This window comes from Schistocerca piceifrons, chromosome 7 (assembly GCF_021461385.2).
Source record: "Schistocerca piceifrons isolate TAMUIC-IGC-003096 chromosome 7, iqSchPice1.1, whole genome shotgun sequence".
NCBI lineage: Eukaryota > Metazoa > Arthropoda > Insecta > Orthoptera > Acrididae > Schistocerca > Schistocerca piceifrons.
Window position 1 is genome coordinate 409,553,144 of NC_060144.1, and position 18,246 is coordinate 409,571,389.

General features: G+C 38.5%; 1 protein-coding gene across 1 annotated transcript in view; it reads left to right on the plus strand.

Annotated features, from left to right (window-relative positions):
- LOC124805352 (putative helicase MOV-10) overlaps positions 1 to 18,246 on the plus strand; it is a 447,080-nt gene that overhangs the window by 159,524 nt on the left and 269,310 nt on the right. The window contains exon 6 of the mRNA XM_047265888.1: positions 4,931 to 5,049. Coding sequence (XP_047121844.1) covers positions 4,931 to 5,049 — 119 coding nt within the window. The remainder of the gene's footprint in view (positions 1 to 4,930; positions 5,050 to 18,246) is intronic.

Genomic DNA, 18,246 nt, shown 5'->3' on the forward strand with positions numbered 1-18,246 from the left:
GTTGTAGGAAAGGCTAACCAAAGACTGCGTTTTATTGGCAGGACACTTAGAAAATGTAACAGACCTACTAAGGAGACTGCCTACACTACACTTGTCCATCCTCTTTTAGAATACTGCTACAGGATTGGGCTGGACATCATTAAAGGAAAGGCGTTTTTCATTGCTGCGGAATCTTCTGACGAAATTCCTATTACGAACTTTCTCCTCTGAATAGGAAAATATTTTGTTGATACCAACTTACATATGGAGGAATGATCACCAAGATAAAATAAGGGAAATCAGAGCTCTTATGGAAAGATGTTGTTGTTGTTGTTGTGGTCTTCAGTCCTGAGACTGGTTTGATGCAGCTCTCCATGCTACTCTATCCTGTGCAAGCTTCTTCATCTCCCAGTACCTACTGCAACCCACATCCTTCTGAATCTGCTTAGTGTATTCATCTCTTGGTCTCCCTCTACGATTTCTATGCTCCACGCTGCCCTCCAATACTAAATTGGTGATCCCTTAATACCTACTCCATACTTTTCTTTTGTTTCCTTTATTGCTTGTGCAATATACAGATTGAATAACATCGGGGATAGGCTACAACCCTCTCTCACTCTCTTCCGAACCACTGCTTCCCTTTTATAGCCCTCAACTCTTATAACTACCATCTGGTTTCTGTACAAATTGTAAATAGCCTTTCGCTCCCTGTATTTCACCCCTGCCACCTTCAAAATTTGAAAGAGAGTATTCCAATCAACATTGTCAAAAGCTTTCTCTAAGTCTACAAATGCTAGAAATGTAGGTTTGCCTTTCCTTAATCTTTCTTCTAAGATAAGTCGTAGGGTCAGTATTGCCTCACATGTTCCAACATTTCTACGGAATCCAAACTGATCTTCCCCAAGGTCAGCTTCTATCAGTTTTTCCATTCGTCTGTAAAGAATTCACGTTAGTATTTTGCAGCTGTGACTTACTAAACTGATGTACGTTACAAACAACATGCCATCAATGAATTTCTCACCACAGAGAAAGAAACTATGAGGAATATTCAAAAACGCTTTTGCAAAGTCTATGGAGCATTTGCTGTTGGCAGAAGTACAGTTAGTTGCTGGGCATTGAGGGTGAGGTGATCAGAAGGTGGTTCAGTGGAGCTCCAGCATTTGCAGTGGTCTGGGAAACCATCCACAGCTGTCACATCTGACATGTTGCAGCGAGCTGAGGATTTCCATGTGTTAGGGCCATTGAAGGATGCCATTCGTGGAAGACATTTTGAGGATGATGAGGAGGTGATTCCCACAGTGAAGCACTGGCTCTGCCATCACGACAAGGATTGGTACTGACAGGGCATTCATGTCCTTGTTTGCTAAAATCTGCAGGCATTTTAAAAATGTGAAATGCATTGATGTGAGTAATATAGGATGTAGATTCCACATAAAAGATGGACTGCACCTGAATGGCTTGGGTGAAGAATATCTGCTGAATCTTATAACCAAGGAAATAAAAAACTCCAAAATAACTTCAAAACCAAACCCATAGTTGCAAAGCCACCACAAGACCCAACAGCAACAACCAAAATACCACAAAAATGTAGAAGTGATAGAACCATCAGCAGTAACAGCAAAACATGCAAAAATTTCCAAGAAGTCAGTAGAAACAACAGTGGATAGTGAAGAAAATGACAAGGAAACTGTAGGTCCTCGTCATCCAGATGATTTTTTAGATGAAGACAAGATAAACAAGAAGGCTCCAAGGCAAGAAGTGCTCAGTGTTTCTCAGTTCTCCAACAAAATATCCATTCCATAAGAAATAAAGAGCAACAGCTAGAAGTAGGACTGCATATTATTGATAGCTCACTTGTTTGCATAACAGAACATTGGTGTAGGGGATCTGAAATTACACGTGTAGCTCTCAGCTCATATAATCTAGCATGCCATTATTATGTAAGGGAAGGGATTATGTATAAAGTTGGAAATAACATTATTTCATTAAGTGAAGAAAAACATTTAGAAATATCAGCTATAGAGATAAGAAAGCCAGATAGGTTCAAAAGACTAACTGTACTATGTATTTGGAATTCTCCCTGTGCTGACATAGATACATTCATAGCAAAACTAATCCAAGTATTGGACATGGTTACTAATCCTAAAGGCATAATTCTTATTTATGGAGATTTAAACATGAAGACATTTAACCCAGATGTGTTGATTAACACAGGCACAGGGGTAACTAAGCATTCAGCATCAGTCATTGACCATGTACTAATTGACTTGGAGAAACAAAATTGTGATGTTCTTGTAGGTAACCTGGGCCTTTCAGATCATTGCAGTCAGCTATTAAAATTAAACATAGCTGTAGAAAACAAAACTAAAATACAAACATATAGAAGGGTTGAATGTACCATTCAGATGAACAATAATACATGGGAGAAGTGTACATGGAGACTAATATGGATAGGAAGTTTTCAAAGTTCCTGTTGAAATTTAAATTGAGATTTGAAGAATTGTTCCCAAAAATACTATGAGTCACTAAAACACAAAACAAAAGCAACTGGCTGACTAACAGGATAAGGATCCTCTGTAACACTCAAACACCAGAGCAGCATAAAAAACAACCAAAATGACCCTGCATTTCAAAAATACTACCAAATATACAAAAAACATGTATAGTAAAGTTTTAGTAACAGCAAAAAGGTCTCAAAATGATAAAAGGGGCCAAGTTTGGTGAATATGGCGGGTGGGGTAGCAGCTCCCAACCAAGTGTTTTGATTGTATTCTGAACCAGTTTTGCTTTGTGTGCAGGTGCTTTGTCATTTAAAAAAATTACTTTGCCATGTCTTCTGGCCCATTCTGGTCTTTTTTCGATCAGTGCATAGTTCAAATTGATTATTTGTTGTCTGTAGCGATTAGTATTCACAGTTTCACCAGGTTTTAGAAGCTCATGATACACCACACCTTTCTGATCCCACCAAACACAGAGCATTGTCTTCTTGCCGAATCGATCTGGTTTTGCAGTCGATGTTGATGGTTGTCCCGGATTAACCCATGATTTTTCCCGTTTAGGATTCTTAAAATAAATCCATTTTTCATCGCCACTAACAATTCGATGCAAAATTGATTTTCTTTCATTTCTTTGAAGCAAAATTTGACAAATGGTTTTTCGGTTTTCCATCTGCCTTTCTTTCAATTCATGTGGCACCCATTTTCCACATTTTTGGATCTTTCCCATAGCTTTCAAATGGTCATAAATTGTTTGTTGTGCAACATTTAGCATTGCTGCCATTTGCTTCTGACTCAAAGTATCATCTTCATCCAATATTGCATGCAATTTGGCATCTTCGAACTTTTTTGGTGGTCTTCCAAGTTCTTCATTTCTTACATCAAAATCATTATTTCTGAACCGTTGAAACCATCTTTTGCATGTTGCTTCTGATAGAGCATAGTCACCATATGCCTCGACAAGCATTCAATGTGACTCTGCAGCACTTTTTTTCAAATGAAAACAAAAAATTAATGCTTTCCGCAAATCATCACTTTCTGGTACAAAATTCGACATTGTTAACATGATGAAAACATATGATGTTGTTTGTTCCATGACTTGATGTGTACTAAATATCTTTGACAGATGTCATACCAACCAAACAAACAAAAATTTAGGCTCGTTCACAACAAATGTTCCCTATCGACACATTTGTATCTTAACACTCATTTCATACTGGTACACTGGTATTTGGAAATGCCATTTTCGACTATGTTACAATTATTTGAAAATGAGTCTCCAGAAACTAGTCATTGAGTGAATCAAAAAGTAAAATTTGCAGTTTTGGACTAGTTTTTTGTTCTGTGTAGTAATGGAAGTTGCTGACACACAGTTACTCCAGCATGCTGGAAGTTCCTAAACTCCAGTCCTACCTACTTGTCAGTAATGTTCTAATCAGTGAAACATCACCAAGTGCACTAAAGGACAAAGCTGAAGAAACACTCATGCATCTATGCAGATGGGTAGATAACAACAAATTAAATGAAAAAAAAAAAAAATCCATTGGGAAGTGATTAGCTTCAGCATACTTTGCACGTAGAATAATAAATTCAGTGAGTAATATCTCATGCACCAGAAGAACATATTTTGCCTATGTTCATTCTGTGATGAATTATGGGATAATGTTCTGGGGAACAAATGACCGGAACAGACAAACAAAGCTATAAAAAAGGGCTGTATGAGTTATGACAAAAAGTAGCAAGAGAACTCATGCACTGAGTTGAGTTGTTTAGATCTATGGGAATTCTGACTGTTCCATATGAGTACATTTTGCAAACAGTGATCCACATTGAAAAAGACATTGATCAGTACCCAAAAAACAGGTCTTGACATGAACATGGAAACAGATCCAGCCACCACTTACATTGAATGGTGCTTAGGGACATGTAAAGATAATCGCTGTCTTTTGAAAAACCATCCTTTTTGCTGCTTTGCTACATGTTCCCTTCCCAATTTTGTGTATTAAAACTCTCACAAAGACAGGAGAAAGAATGAAAATTCAAAAATGAGCAGTTGTCATGTATTTATGTGTATACCCTCTAACAAGTATAGTTCAGCTGTAGGTGAGTGCTTGCCTGTTCATAATATTTCCATGAACTTGATTTGTTAGTTGCAGTTCGTGTCAACAAGAAACAGAGCAGCCATCAATGGAGAAAAAAGAGGCAATAATTTGTATTTATATAATGTATTTCTGTTACCATGTAGTAAGTTAGTGATGCAAAAGTAATAGGAAATATTTTCAGTGTGTATGATGATCATTCCTTTCACTCTTACTTGCTAATGCTAGTTATTGTCTGTCATCATTAATTTGAATGACACTTGTTATGTCACTGTGTGTGTGTGTGTGTGTGTGTGTGTGTGTGTGTGTGTGTGTGTGAGATATGTTGACTTTTTATTGTTGTTTTCCTTCTTTCAGGTATTCAGAATTCAGAATGTCGAAGTTGATGAATTGGGTCCAATTGGTCCTTACAAAAGATTAAGCCAAGTTCAGGTGTCAGTAGAGTATCCCGTAGTAAGTGGAGTACCACCCCCCTCGTAAGTGTGTCATTTCATACGGTAATTAAATCGGTGGAAATATGTAACTGCTTCCACTGTTAAATTTTTTAGTAGCACAGTTTTCAGAGTAGCCTTAAATATGTTACAAAATACATTATATTTTTCATTTACACCAGGGGTGTTGTGTGGACTAGAACAGTTACATATTTGAGGCTAGGTCACTCATCACTAAATAGAATAGACAGTGAGCAGCAGACAGGCACATAGGAAGGATGGTAACTTGATAAGCTCACAGACGAAGTCATCCTCCAAAGTTTACACACACACACACACACACACACACAGAGAGAGAGAGAGAGATTTGGAAAGACTTTGAAAGTTTGTGTAGTTATTAACCTTTCTATGCACCTGTCTGCTGTTCAGTGTCTCTTCTATTTAGGTAGTATTGATCTATTCTTAAATCCTTATTTAATATTGTTGTAATTACGTTATTTCAGTTTAATACTGTAAGATCATCATACACCTGAATATAACAATTTAAAAGTCAGGTAAAAAATTACAAATAAATAAATCAATTTGAGTGTACTGTTAAGATCTGAAAAAATATTTTCGTGTCAGGTCCACATCATTACATTCTGTTGTTAAATGTGATTATAATAAGTCATAGCTTCACTTATGCAATAACAAATCTGAAAACAACTACCAAAAATTAAACTTTCCTCTAAATAATTAAAAGATTTGATTGTATATAATTAAATAACACTATAAGGTTGGAAGAGATTTCCTCTAAATAATTAAAAGATTTGATTGTATATAATTAAATAGCACTATAAGGGTGGAAGAGATTATTAACTAACATTTTATATATTGTACTACCAGTGTGCATGCTTGTTTAATGTTTGTTAGTTATTAATAAACATCTGTTGTATAATTTACATACATAAAAATGAATGTATGTGTTGTGTGTATGTTCTTCTTCTTCTCCTCCTGGACAACTTCATTGATTTCAACTATATTTGGTACACATACTGCTTATTGTCTGGGAAGAAGTACTATGGGGGTAAGAGTCACCTTGCTCTCATGGAGGTGGAGTTGGATGTGTGAAGTGCTGGTTATATCTGATATCTTGGCTGCACTGAGCACCAGACATGTTGTGTGTGTAGTAATGTGTTTCCAGTGCTATACATGTGGATGGGCATGGCTGCACAGAGAGAGAGGGGAGGAAGAAGATGGATTCTGAGTGTGGGGGAGGGGGATGAGGCTACAGAGAAAGGGGTAGAAAGTGATGGACCACAGAGAAGAGGGCAGGAGATGTTCAGAGAGAGAGGGGGGGAAGAGGGGTGGACAGAGATATGGGGGAGGAGGAGGCAGTTAGAGATAGGGGGAGGTGCAGGAAGTGAAAAAAGATGGGGTGAGGAGGGGTGAACAGAGAAAGGGGAATAGGGATGGGTGAGGATGTGGTGGAAAGAGTGAGAGAGAAGAGGATGAAATGGGCAGCAAGAGGGGAAAGAAGGAGATATGAACAATGTATGTGCGTTACATGTACAAGGACAAAGCCGCAGGTAAAGGACTGGGATATGTTATAGGGGGTAATCAAATGAAAATGACACAGATGGAAAAAAAGTAAGTGAATTGTGTTTTTATTTCAAAAGTAATCACCATAAGTATTATTACATATATCTCACTGTGAAGCAGGATGGTCAATGCCTTCATGGAAAAATGACTGTGATAGCCTACGGAACCGTAATGGTACCCACGCATGCACCTCTTTATCTGAAGCAAATCGATGGCTGAAAATGCCTTTCTTCATGGCTTCAAACATATGGAAATTGCAAGGTGGGAAATCGGGACTGTATGGAGGATGCATAAGTGCTTTCAAAGAGAACTTCTGCAGTGTAGTCGAAACAACCTGCCAGCAAAATGCCCACCATGTGTTGCCAAGGTAGTTTTGACTATGTTGCAGTAGTTTCATTGGGTAGCCCTTATACATCCTCCATACAGTTGTAATCTCTACCTATGTGATTTCCATGTGTTTGGAGCCCTGACAAAAGAGATTTGTGGCTGTCAATTGACTTCAGACGAAGACCTGGGTACAAGTATGGTTTTGTAGGGCGCCGCTAACATTTTTCCATGAAGGCACTTACTATCTTGTTTCCTGGAGAGATAAATGTGTTAACAGTTATGGTGAAAACTTTTGAAGTAATAGGCAGTTTACTTACTTTTTTCCAAGTCTGTCAAATTTTCATTTGACTACCCTTTATATACAAAAACTGAAATACGTGTGTGTGTTCAACGTCTACTTTATAACCATTGGATCAATTTCAACAAAATTTGGTACATATAGTACATATACATCTACGTGACTACTCTGAAATTCACAATTAAGTGGCTGGCAGAGGCTTCATCGAATCACTTTCAAAGTATTTCTTACCATTCCACTCTCGAACATTATGCAGGAAAAATGCATATTTAAATCTTTTGTGTGAGCTATGATTTCTGTATTTTATTATAATGAATATTTCTTGGGTGTCATCAAAATATTTTTGAATTCAAGAGAGAAAGTTGGTGATCTAAATTTCATGAAATGATTCTGAAGCAATGAGAAATACTTCTGATTTAATGATTGCCACCCCATCTCACATGTCATGTCTGTGACATCAATTCACTCCCCTATTTTGTGATAGTGAATTGCCCTTCTATGAACTTTTTTTGAATTCTTCCATCAAACCTTCCTAATGTAGATTCCACACTGCACAGCAGTGTGTCAGAAGAGGATGGACAAGTATAGTATAGGGAGTCTTTCTAGTAAACCTGTTGCATCTTTTAAGTGTTCTTCCAGTAAATCACAGTCTTTCCCCACATCATTATCTGTGTGATCATTCCAGTTTAAGTTATTTGTAATTGTAATCTCTAAATGGTAAGTGAATTCTCAACATGTAAATTTGTGTGATTTATTGGGTAATCAAAATTTAGCACATTTCTTTTAGTACTCATGTTGATGATGTATACACATGGTAAATTGTCACTTTTCACACCATCAGATATTTTGTCTAAATCATTTTGCAATTGTTTTTGATTATCTGATGACTTCATGAGATGGTATCTGACAGCATAATCTGCAAATAATCTAAGAGGGGTGCTCAGATTGTTTCCTAACACATTTATATAAATTAAGAACAGCAGAGGGCCTACGACACTTATTGGGGAATGCCAAATATCACTTCTGTTTGACAAAGACTTTCTGTCAATTAATATGAACTGTGACCTTTCTAATAGGAAGTCATGATCTAATTTCACAACTGACAAGGGACGGCCATGACATTGGGGCCACAGATTTACTTCAAACTTTGTGTACCTTTAGGAGGCCATTAAAGCAACGTAATGTGTGAGCAGTAAGGTGCACTACTCTGCCAATTCCAAGAAAATTGCAAGAGAAGTTTTACTTGTCTATTATGTAACTGATGTATTTGTGTGATGGTACTCGGCATAAGAAATCATTGTGGCCAAGTGGTTCGTGTTAGTACTTCTGGAGAGGGTTGCAGACAAGACAACAGTTCGAATCCTGCTAACACTTACTTTTTAATCTCTCTCTCTCTCTCTCTCTCTCTCTCTCTCCTCCTTTTTTTTTTTTTTTTTTTTTTTTTTTTTTTTTAAAAAATCACTGGTCACTTTATTTAATTTATATGGCACTTGAGAAGTAATATAATTAAAAAAAACAATCCATGTGCATTTTCATGAAGCTGTAGTGAATTTCATAGGTCACTTAACTACTTACTACCTGTAATTAAATTTTCAAGGATGAGGGACAGGCTTGGAAAGTCCAAGTCAGACCTCGATAAATAATGATGCAAATGATGTTATTCACAGTGAGTAATATAGTAATTCACATTGTGCCAGACCACAAGAGTAATGTACAATTACTCGTTGGATGCGCTCTTAACATCAGATGTTGCAGGATAGTGTTTGTCATACAGCCATGGAGAACGTAAATTGAAACATTATGCAAATACATGCGGTTTTTTTTTGTCATTATATTATCACTCAAATTAAATAATATGACCAATGATGAAAAAAATAGGTCATTAATTACATTAAAGTGAGAGTCGAACCATTGTGCCATACACGCTCATCTTACGAAGCTGGAACACTAATCACTTGACCAACATGATCTCGTAACGTGTGGCACCTACTCACTGATACATAAGCCACATAACAGATGCATAAAACTTCTCTTGAGATTTTGTCAGAATTGCTAGAGTAGTGCACCTTACTGCTTGCTCATTATGTTGTTTTAATGGCCTACTAAAGGTGTACAAAGTTTGAAGTAAATCTGTGATCCCTACATCATGGCCTCCCCTTGTGATATGATATTCCATAGACACACAATTTGATTGGAAGTTACTTGTGGGGAACGGTGTAAGAAGCCTTCTGGATATCTAGGAATTTGGAATCAGTTTGAAATCCCAGTCAATAATACTCAATACTTCATGTGAGCAAAAAGGTAGGTTCCCCCCCCCCCCCCCCCCCCCCCCCCTCAGGAATGATGTTTTCTGAAACTGTGCTGATTATCTATCAATAAATCATTTTCTTTTGTGTAATTCATGGTGTTTGAACACAGATGTGTTCTAAGTTCTACTACAAATTGATGTTAGTGACATCAGCCTGTAATTCAGCAAATTACTCCTATTTGCTTTCTTTTGCATTGTTGTAACCTTTACAACTTTCCATTGTTTAGGTACGGATCTTTTGTTGAGTGAATGATTGTGTATAATTGCTAGGTATGGGACTATTGCATCAGCATACTCTGAAAGGAACCTAATTCCTATACACTCTGGACCAGGGTACTTGCTTTAGTGGCACTATCATTGGCAACATTACTGTTGCTATAACACAACGAAGATATAGATTGTGTCTTACCACTGGTGTGCTCTCCATATGACAAGAAACCCTTTAATTTTGTTATTTCGAGTCAGAGTTTTGTTGTGGAAACTATTAAAAGCATCTCACATTGAATACCACACTAAATTTCGAGCTTCAATAAAACATCGCCAGTCTTCAAGATTTTGCATTCTTTTAAATTTGGCATGCTTTTTTTTGTTGTTTCTGCAGCAGAGTTCTCATTTGTTTTGTGTACCATGAAGAATCAGTACCATCCCCACATTAATTTATTTGTTATATATCTCTCAATTGTCATCAATTTCATTTCTTTGGATGTAGACCACATCTTGTCTGCTCTCATGTAATCAGTTTGGAAGAAGTGGAGACTGTCTCTTATGAAGGTGTCAAGTGATATTTATCTGCATTTCCATTTACTTTTGGTGGATTTGGATGTTACAGTATTAAGCCTTGTGGTCCACATCCCTGTATCTATCATACTCTGTCATTTACTTTTGGTGGATTTGGATGTTACAGTATTAAGCCTTGTGGTCCACATCCCTGTATCTATCATACTCTGTATTTGCTCAGTATTTTGCCTTGCCAAGAAGTCAAGAATGTTTTCACAGCTATTTACATTTCGAGTGGGGTCCTGAACCAATTGCTCAAAATAATTTTCGGAAATATCATTCAGTGCAATTTTGGACAATATTTTATGCCTACCACTGGCTTTTACCATGCATTTTTACCAACGTAGCAAGGGTAGATTGAAGTCATTATCAACTATAATTGTATGAATGGCAGTTTTCTGTTCAGCAACTGTATCGTTAAACTCCAGGGGTTCGTAAAAGGAACCATTTACAGATTTATTCCAGTTGTCAAGTATAACATTTACTGATATGAACTTGCAGGAACTATCTCTCTCACTTTCATTAAAAGGTAAATTAAACCTAACAGCAATAAACACTCCACCACCAACTGTGCTTAATCTATCCTTCCTGAACACCATTAGGGCTTTGTAAAAATTACTGCTGAACTTATGTCTAGCTTTAGCCAGCTTTCAGTACCTACTACAAATTAAGCTCAAGTGCCTTCCATTGGCAATTTGAGCTCTGGTTCTTTCCCAGCACAGGTACAACAGTTTGCAATTACAGTACTGGTTGCTGCTAGATGTATCCTTGTCCTGTTTTTTTCCCTGCGTCATTTTAGACTGATGCCCTTTCTGTGATTTCCTGAGACCTTCTAAACTGAAATAACACCCAGTCACCTCCACACAGCCCTTGCTGTCCATGTATCTGCCTCCTGTGTGTAGTGGACCCATGACATATTAAGTGGAGCTCAGAACACCACCACTCTAGGGTGCAAGTCTTGAATTTTGCAGCCTACACATTCGCAGAACTATGTGAGCCTCTAATTCAGATGCTCGACTCTGCTCTGTACAATAGGTCTGCAGAGGTCCTATATTTATTGCCGGAGAACAAGTACTGTGTGGTTAAGTTGTTAAGAGAGATAGAGAGAGAGAGGAAGAGGAGGAATTGGAGAGACAGGGCAGAGGTGGAGATGGATAGATACAGGCGGAAGGATGAGATGGACACAGAGAGAGGGCTGAGTAGTTGATGAACAGACAGAGAGAGGTATGAGGAAATGGACAGAGAAATGATGGAGGAGCGGATGGAGAGAGTGAGAGTGAGAGAAAGAGAAAACCAAATGGTCAGAGAGCAGAGGAGGAGGCCATAGAGAGAGGTTGAAGAAGGGGAGGGGTGGAAGGTAGGTGGACAGTAGAGTTGGGTAATTGAAGGGTGGAAAAGGAAGAAGGGGAAGAGAAAACAAAGGTGGGAGGGAGGGGGGAGTGCAGGAGGCAGATGGAGTATGGAGAGGAACAGAGGGCAGGTGGAAAAGGAAGATGGCAGAGGAGGAGTTGAAGAGGGATAGGAGGAGTTGGACAGAGAGAGGGGAAGGAAATAAACAGAGACAGGAGGAGGAAGAGATGTACAGAGATAGGAGGGAGGCAGATATGGGCAGAGATAGGGGGAGAAGGTACAGACAGAGAGAGGCATGAGGAGGAGGTGGACAGATAGAATGGTGAGGATGAGATGGAGAGAGATAGATAGAGAGAGGCAGAGGAGGAGATGGAAAGAGATTGGGAGAAGAGGAGGTGGGTAATTGAAAGGGAGGACAAGGAGATGAACAGAGAGGGGGGAGTAGGAGATTTGTGCAGTATATGTGCTGCACATGTTTGTGGGTGTAGCAGTAGGTAAAGGGCTAGTATATATGTGTTTATATTTCACATCTCCTTCATAACCATTATTTTAACCAGTAAGAATCATCTAGTTCCCATAGGCATGGAGGATGGAAAGGTTTGCCAACACATGATGCCTAAAACTGTCCTGAAGAACTGGCATATTGTGCAGTTAGTATTGCAGGGTGTATATGCTCTGGGACAACTGGGAAATCCGAGAAAAACCCAGGATTTTTTTCATCAGTGAGAAAACTAGGAAAAATGCAGGAATTTTTCATTGGTTTAGTTTTCAGTAAAATTTTTGTAGTTTTGACTGATAAGAACTGATACTCTGACAAAGAATTTTACTGTATCCCATTATTGCAATATAATACTGCAGCAGTAAAACAGAAACGAGGAAAAAAATAAATAAAACTTAAGTTGCAAAGGAAATGTGCCATTTACAGCAACAAAACACAGCACACATACAAGGATCTGCCAACAGCAAAGTGTGTCAAAGGCTTTAGGACGTAGACTATGCAATACTTCATAACAACAAACTGCTTCTGATGGGTGTGATGTCACATTAGGTTTGTTTGATAGTTGCCAGCAGGCTTATGCGCATGCACAGCTGAGTCGCATATGAGCAGTACCTTCTCCCACTTTGGACTACTTGAAGTGTGGCCGTTACCTGTATCCAAGGTAACTAGACGCGAGCTGTATCATCAGTAACAACAAACAGCCAGATGCTACCTGGAAACATTTTTCTGGTGCACCCAAGCTGCCAGATTTGCACATGTGCAGAGCAGTCTGATTTGTAGTGGGATGAGGGGTAGTCTCCATGTGAACCATGTTTGCGTTTAGTGATTTTGCTGTTTCCTCTTGGTTTACAGCTCTAAGAACAAAACAGATTTCTGTGGCCGGGAACCATAAAGTGAATTAAAATTTTCACTTAATTATGGGAAGCTAAAATATGTTACTAATTTCAGTTTTCAGATTTTATTTTATTTCCAGGTTTTTGGCAGCCAAGTATTAATTACCTTGCAGAACAATGAAGTTATTTTTGTCAATTTGCCAAAAAAAAAATTCTTTAATTAATGTTTTCAGAAGAGGCAGTCAATTTCCTTGAAACACTATTGGCTAATGTCAACTGTTTACAGAATTTCAAGTGAATGTTGTTATCTTTTGAGACATATGGCATTATGCCATAATAAAGAACTAAACATGAGATAAATACAGTACTGATACTCCAAGAAAATTTGCACTCCAAAAACCACACTGAAAAGTTTATGATCAGCTTGGGGCCTACTTCCTTGTGAAGCTGGATATACAGATGTGCTCTTTAAGTCGAATTATGCATTTTAGTCTGGTTTACGAAATTCTGATGCTCTTGGAGTATCCTCTGATGTCATGTTTCGTTTATGATGTAATTTAAGATCTCTTAATGTGATACACATATGGGCTACCTACGTCATCATAGCTGTGCAGGCACAGTAAAGCCATTTTCTGGCACCCTCTGACAATTGCGGAAATGAATTCTAACAGGTTGCGGGAAAATATTGCAATTGGTCGTTTGAAAAGTGTTACTTTAAAAGTACTTTTTATTTTACGCAATATGAGTTATTTTATGTGTGTAAAAGTGCTTTGAATTTCTTAAATCACTAAGCGTTTGAGTTTCATGTAAAGCTTAACACTTTGAGGGCCAGCCACTTAGAAGAATTTTGAGCCCCGAAGACCATACATTTACGTCATTACTTAAAATTTTACTACCGCATTAGTGTGATGTGTCAAAGTGTAATACACACAAAAAAGACAAATGTTATATGTGGAAGCTTAACGTTTCGTGTAGCTACACAATTTACATTAATTTAAACCATTAACTTTTCTTATTTGTGTGTTTGTGCTACTTAACAGTGATGTTGCTGTATTCTGACTATATCACGTATCCTATGCTCTGAATCACTATGCTTACATGCAACACATCTTCTGAAAGTGAAAACAGAATTTTGGAAATGGTTTTTCAAAGTCGTGTTTACATGTTAAGGTCTGTAGCAGATTTGCTAGCCCAGTTAACTACGGCACCTGGAAAACAGCACATATAGTTTATGATTTAGTCAGCTCAATCACTATTTCCCTTCAGTTAGACGATGTGCAAACATCGTCAGTGTAATATTTCTACTTATCCTTCACCATTCAAAAAGCCACTTTGTCAATATTAGCCAAAATTTTTGAAAACAAGACGAAACCTGACAGCTCAAGCATGTTTCAATGCTGGCTGTGTTTACATGGGAGCGAAAATTGATTACAGAACTGAAAAACTGGCAACCAGACGCAGATTTTCAGAGTCAGTTTTTAAGTATTTACATGAACACCCAGAAGCAGTACTGGGAGATCGGTTTACGAAATCCAGTTTTGGGAACCCCATGTAAACACGATGAATATCTGCTATCATGAGCTGCCGAGATCAAGTGACATGAGCTATGATTGGCTTACAAAAGTACATTGCGATCTTGATTTCAATGCTTCAGAAACTAACATTCTGTGTTTGGTGGAATTTGACTATATACTTCCGTAATATGAAAATTTGCAGAGTACATGTTTCTGCAAATCAAAGATCTTTCCAAAACGCATTTTTTTTTTCTGGGGTTTGTTTCAGGTAAAGTGATGGAAAGTTCAATGCCAGTGTATAAAACCTTAACCATTCAAAGGACTGATAGGTTTTATGATCCCAAGGGAATGTATACTGTCACATATCATCGAAAAAGTGTGTTTTCACCTGGGAGAAAGTGCATTTTGTAGCCTGGAAATCAGGGAAAAACCTTGGAATTTTTTTTCCTTCTCTGCTTACACACCCTATATTAGAATGCATTCCAGGTTGTTTACATGTGGATGGGTCTGGCTGAGCAGAGAGAGGTGGGTGGTAGAGATGGATAGGGAAGGGGGGGAGCATGAGATAGACAGAGAAAGGGGGACGGAGATGTAGAGGTAGAGTTAGGGGTAAGAAATTGACATAGAGAAGGATAGCCATAAAGGGGGATAAGGAGATGGCCAGATGGAGTTTGGAGGATGAGATGGACAGACGGAGAGGGTAGGAGGAGATGAACAGAGAGGGGAGGAGAAATGGACAGATGGAGAGGAGAGAGGAATGCACAGAGAGAGGAGGGATGAGGAGATAGATAGAGAAGGTGGAAGGAGGAGATGGGCAGAGAGAGGGGGATGGACAGAGATGTGGGTGAAGAAGATTGGCAGTGAAAGGAGGAGGAGGATGAGGTGGACAGAGATAGGGAGAGAAAGAGAAGGTGGACAGATAGAGAGAGGTAGAAGGAGATGGACAGAGGTAGGACGAAAAATTGAACACTGAGAGGAGTAGGAAGAGATAATCAGAGAGAAATGGGAGGAGGGAATGGACAGATGGATGGGAGAAGCAGTTTGACAGAGTGAGTGGGAAAGGGAAGCTGGAGAGGCAGATGGGTGGCAGGAGGTGATGGACAGAGAGAGGTGGGAGTAGGAGATAGAGGGGCGGATGTAGTAGATGGACAGAGAGATGGGAGAGGAAGAGATGGGGAGGAGTAGGAAATGGACAGAGGGAGCAGTGGGGGAGGAAGAGATGGAAAGAGAGATAGAGGATGGAGAGATGGGAACAGTAAGTGGGAGGACAAGATGGAGAAAGAAAGAAGGGGGAGACAGAGACATGCGCAGTACATATAAAGCCAGAGAGAAGGGGGAAGAGGATTTGGCCAGGATGGATGGAGATAATGGGAAGTGGGAGATGGAAAAAAAGAGAGGAGGAAGACGAGATGGAAAGAGAGAGGGTAGGAGGAGATGGAAAGAGAGGGGGGGAGGAGGATCTGGACAGTTACAAGGGGGAGGAACACTGGACTAAATAAATAAGCGAATAATGCCGGTTATTCACTTAAACTACAAGCAGACAGTATGACTGGCCAGTACTTGTGTTCAGGTAGCAAAATTGCAGATAAGATAGATTTGAAAGTGAAGAACTGATCCATGCTTGTTGAACTGTTGGTTCCTTCCTCAGGGTTGAAATAAGGGTAGGTTTTGGAGTGTTAGGAAGGAGAGAAAGGTCACTCAGACCACAGATGGATCCATCTCAACTAGGGGTCTGAGTGCTTTACCTCTGCTTCCCAAGAGTCCCAGACATATCCCTCTTTCCTTCCTGAGAAGGAACTAAAGGGTTTTAAATCTGGGAATATATTTTTCATGATGGTATGAGAGCACTTTACTCTCTCCCTGATATTAGATAGAGTAGATTTTTCACTTTTAAAGGTTTCTTAGTTGTATTGGAATTCTGTCTCCTGAAGGTAAGTATCAACTTATTCTGTTTCCCTATAATTTTAGTTTTTCCAAGTGAATTCTCCTTTTGATTCAATAATTCATAATACAATGTATGGGAATAGTTTATTCTCCTTTTGATTCAATAATTCATAATACAATGTATGGGAATAGTTTATAACAGTTAATTATTCTCACTAATGTTTGAGTTCTCTTGTTGCATGCCCTGAAAGTATCTATTTGTAGTAGCATATAGGGAGCAAGCAAAACTAGCTATCATGAAACTGTCAAGTGGCATTAGTGCTTGTCATTGTTATTAATTATCTTCTTCTTCGGTTCAGAGAGTTGTTAAGTGTAGCTCTCCAAAGTAGTCTATCCTTTGCAACGCTCTCATCTAAGAATAACTGCTGCAACCTGCATTCATTTGAACCTGCTTCCTGTTGTCGATCCTTGGTCTCCCTCTACAACTTTTACCCCCTTCTGTGTATCCCCATTATTCCCCATTAACAATTTGATGATCCCCTGATGACTCAGGATGTGTCCTACTAACTGTTCCCTTCTTTTAGTCAAGTTGTGCCATAAATTTCTTCTATCTGTTAATCAGTTCATTATGTCTCAGTTAGTTATCTAATCTACTTATTAGTTGTTCAGCATTCTCTTGTATCATCACCTTTCGAAAGCTTTTATTCTCACCTCAGCAGAGCTATTTATTGTACACCTTGCACTATCATATAAGACTACATGTCAGACAGATATCTTCACAAAGACTACCAGACATTTAAATTTATATTCAGTGTTTCTCTTTTTTAAAAATGATTTTCTTCTGTTGCCAGACCCAATTTTATATCTTTTCTACTTCAGTTATTTGCAAACCAAGTAACAGAACTCACCTACTACTTTTAGTGTCTCATTTCCTATTCTAATTTACTGGTAGTCAGCACAGCCCAATTTAATTCAACTACATTGCATTACCCATGTTTTACTTTTTTCACTGATGTTCATCTTCCAATCAATTTTCAAGACATCGTCCATTTTGTTCAGATGATCTTCCATCCCATTTGCCATCTATGACAGACTTACATTGTCAAACAATGGAAAATCTAGGATGGAATGTAACAATATTATGAAAAGGAAAGTTGCTACTCACCTTATAGCGGAGATGCTGAGTTGCAGATAGGCACAACAAAAAGACTGTCACAATATAAGCTTTTGGCCAATAGAGCTTTCATCAAAAATAGATGACACACACACACACACACACACACACACACATATGCAAATGAAACTCACACACACATGAATGCAGCCTCTGGCTGCTGAAGCCATTTACATTGTCATTGGTAAATCTCAGTGTTTAATTTCTTACTCCTGAACTTCAATTCCTTTTTCAAATTTCTCCTTGGTTTCTTCACAATTGTAGAGATTGTACAACATCGGGAATGTTATCATGTTCTTCATACCCTTTAATTCTTCTACTGATGAGCCCATTCATCATGACCATCTGGTTAATTGCATGTTGGTCCACTTTTGGAATGCAACATTGCAGTGATTCTGTGTGATATGGATTCAACAAATTGTAGATAGATTTTCTGTGATATGTGACATGAGACATCTATGTACAGGTCATGGAATTCCCTTAAATTATGGGTGGTGATTTGTTTGTGGAGCTGGCACCCAATAGCATCCTAGATATGTTCCTTTGGGTTCGGATCAGGCCAATTTGGTGGGCAAGACATCAATATGAGTTAACTATCAGGCTCCTCAAACAACAGTAACATTATATTGGCATTATGAGGTGGGCAGATATCCTGATGGAAGATGCCATTAAAGTGAAATAAAAGATAGGTTCTTGT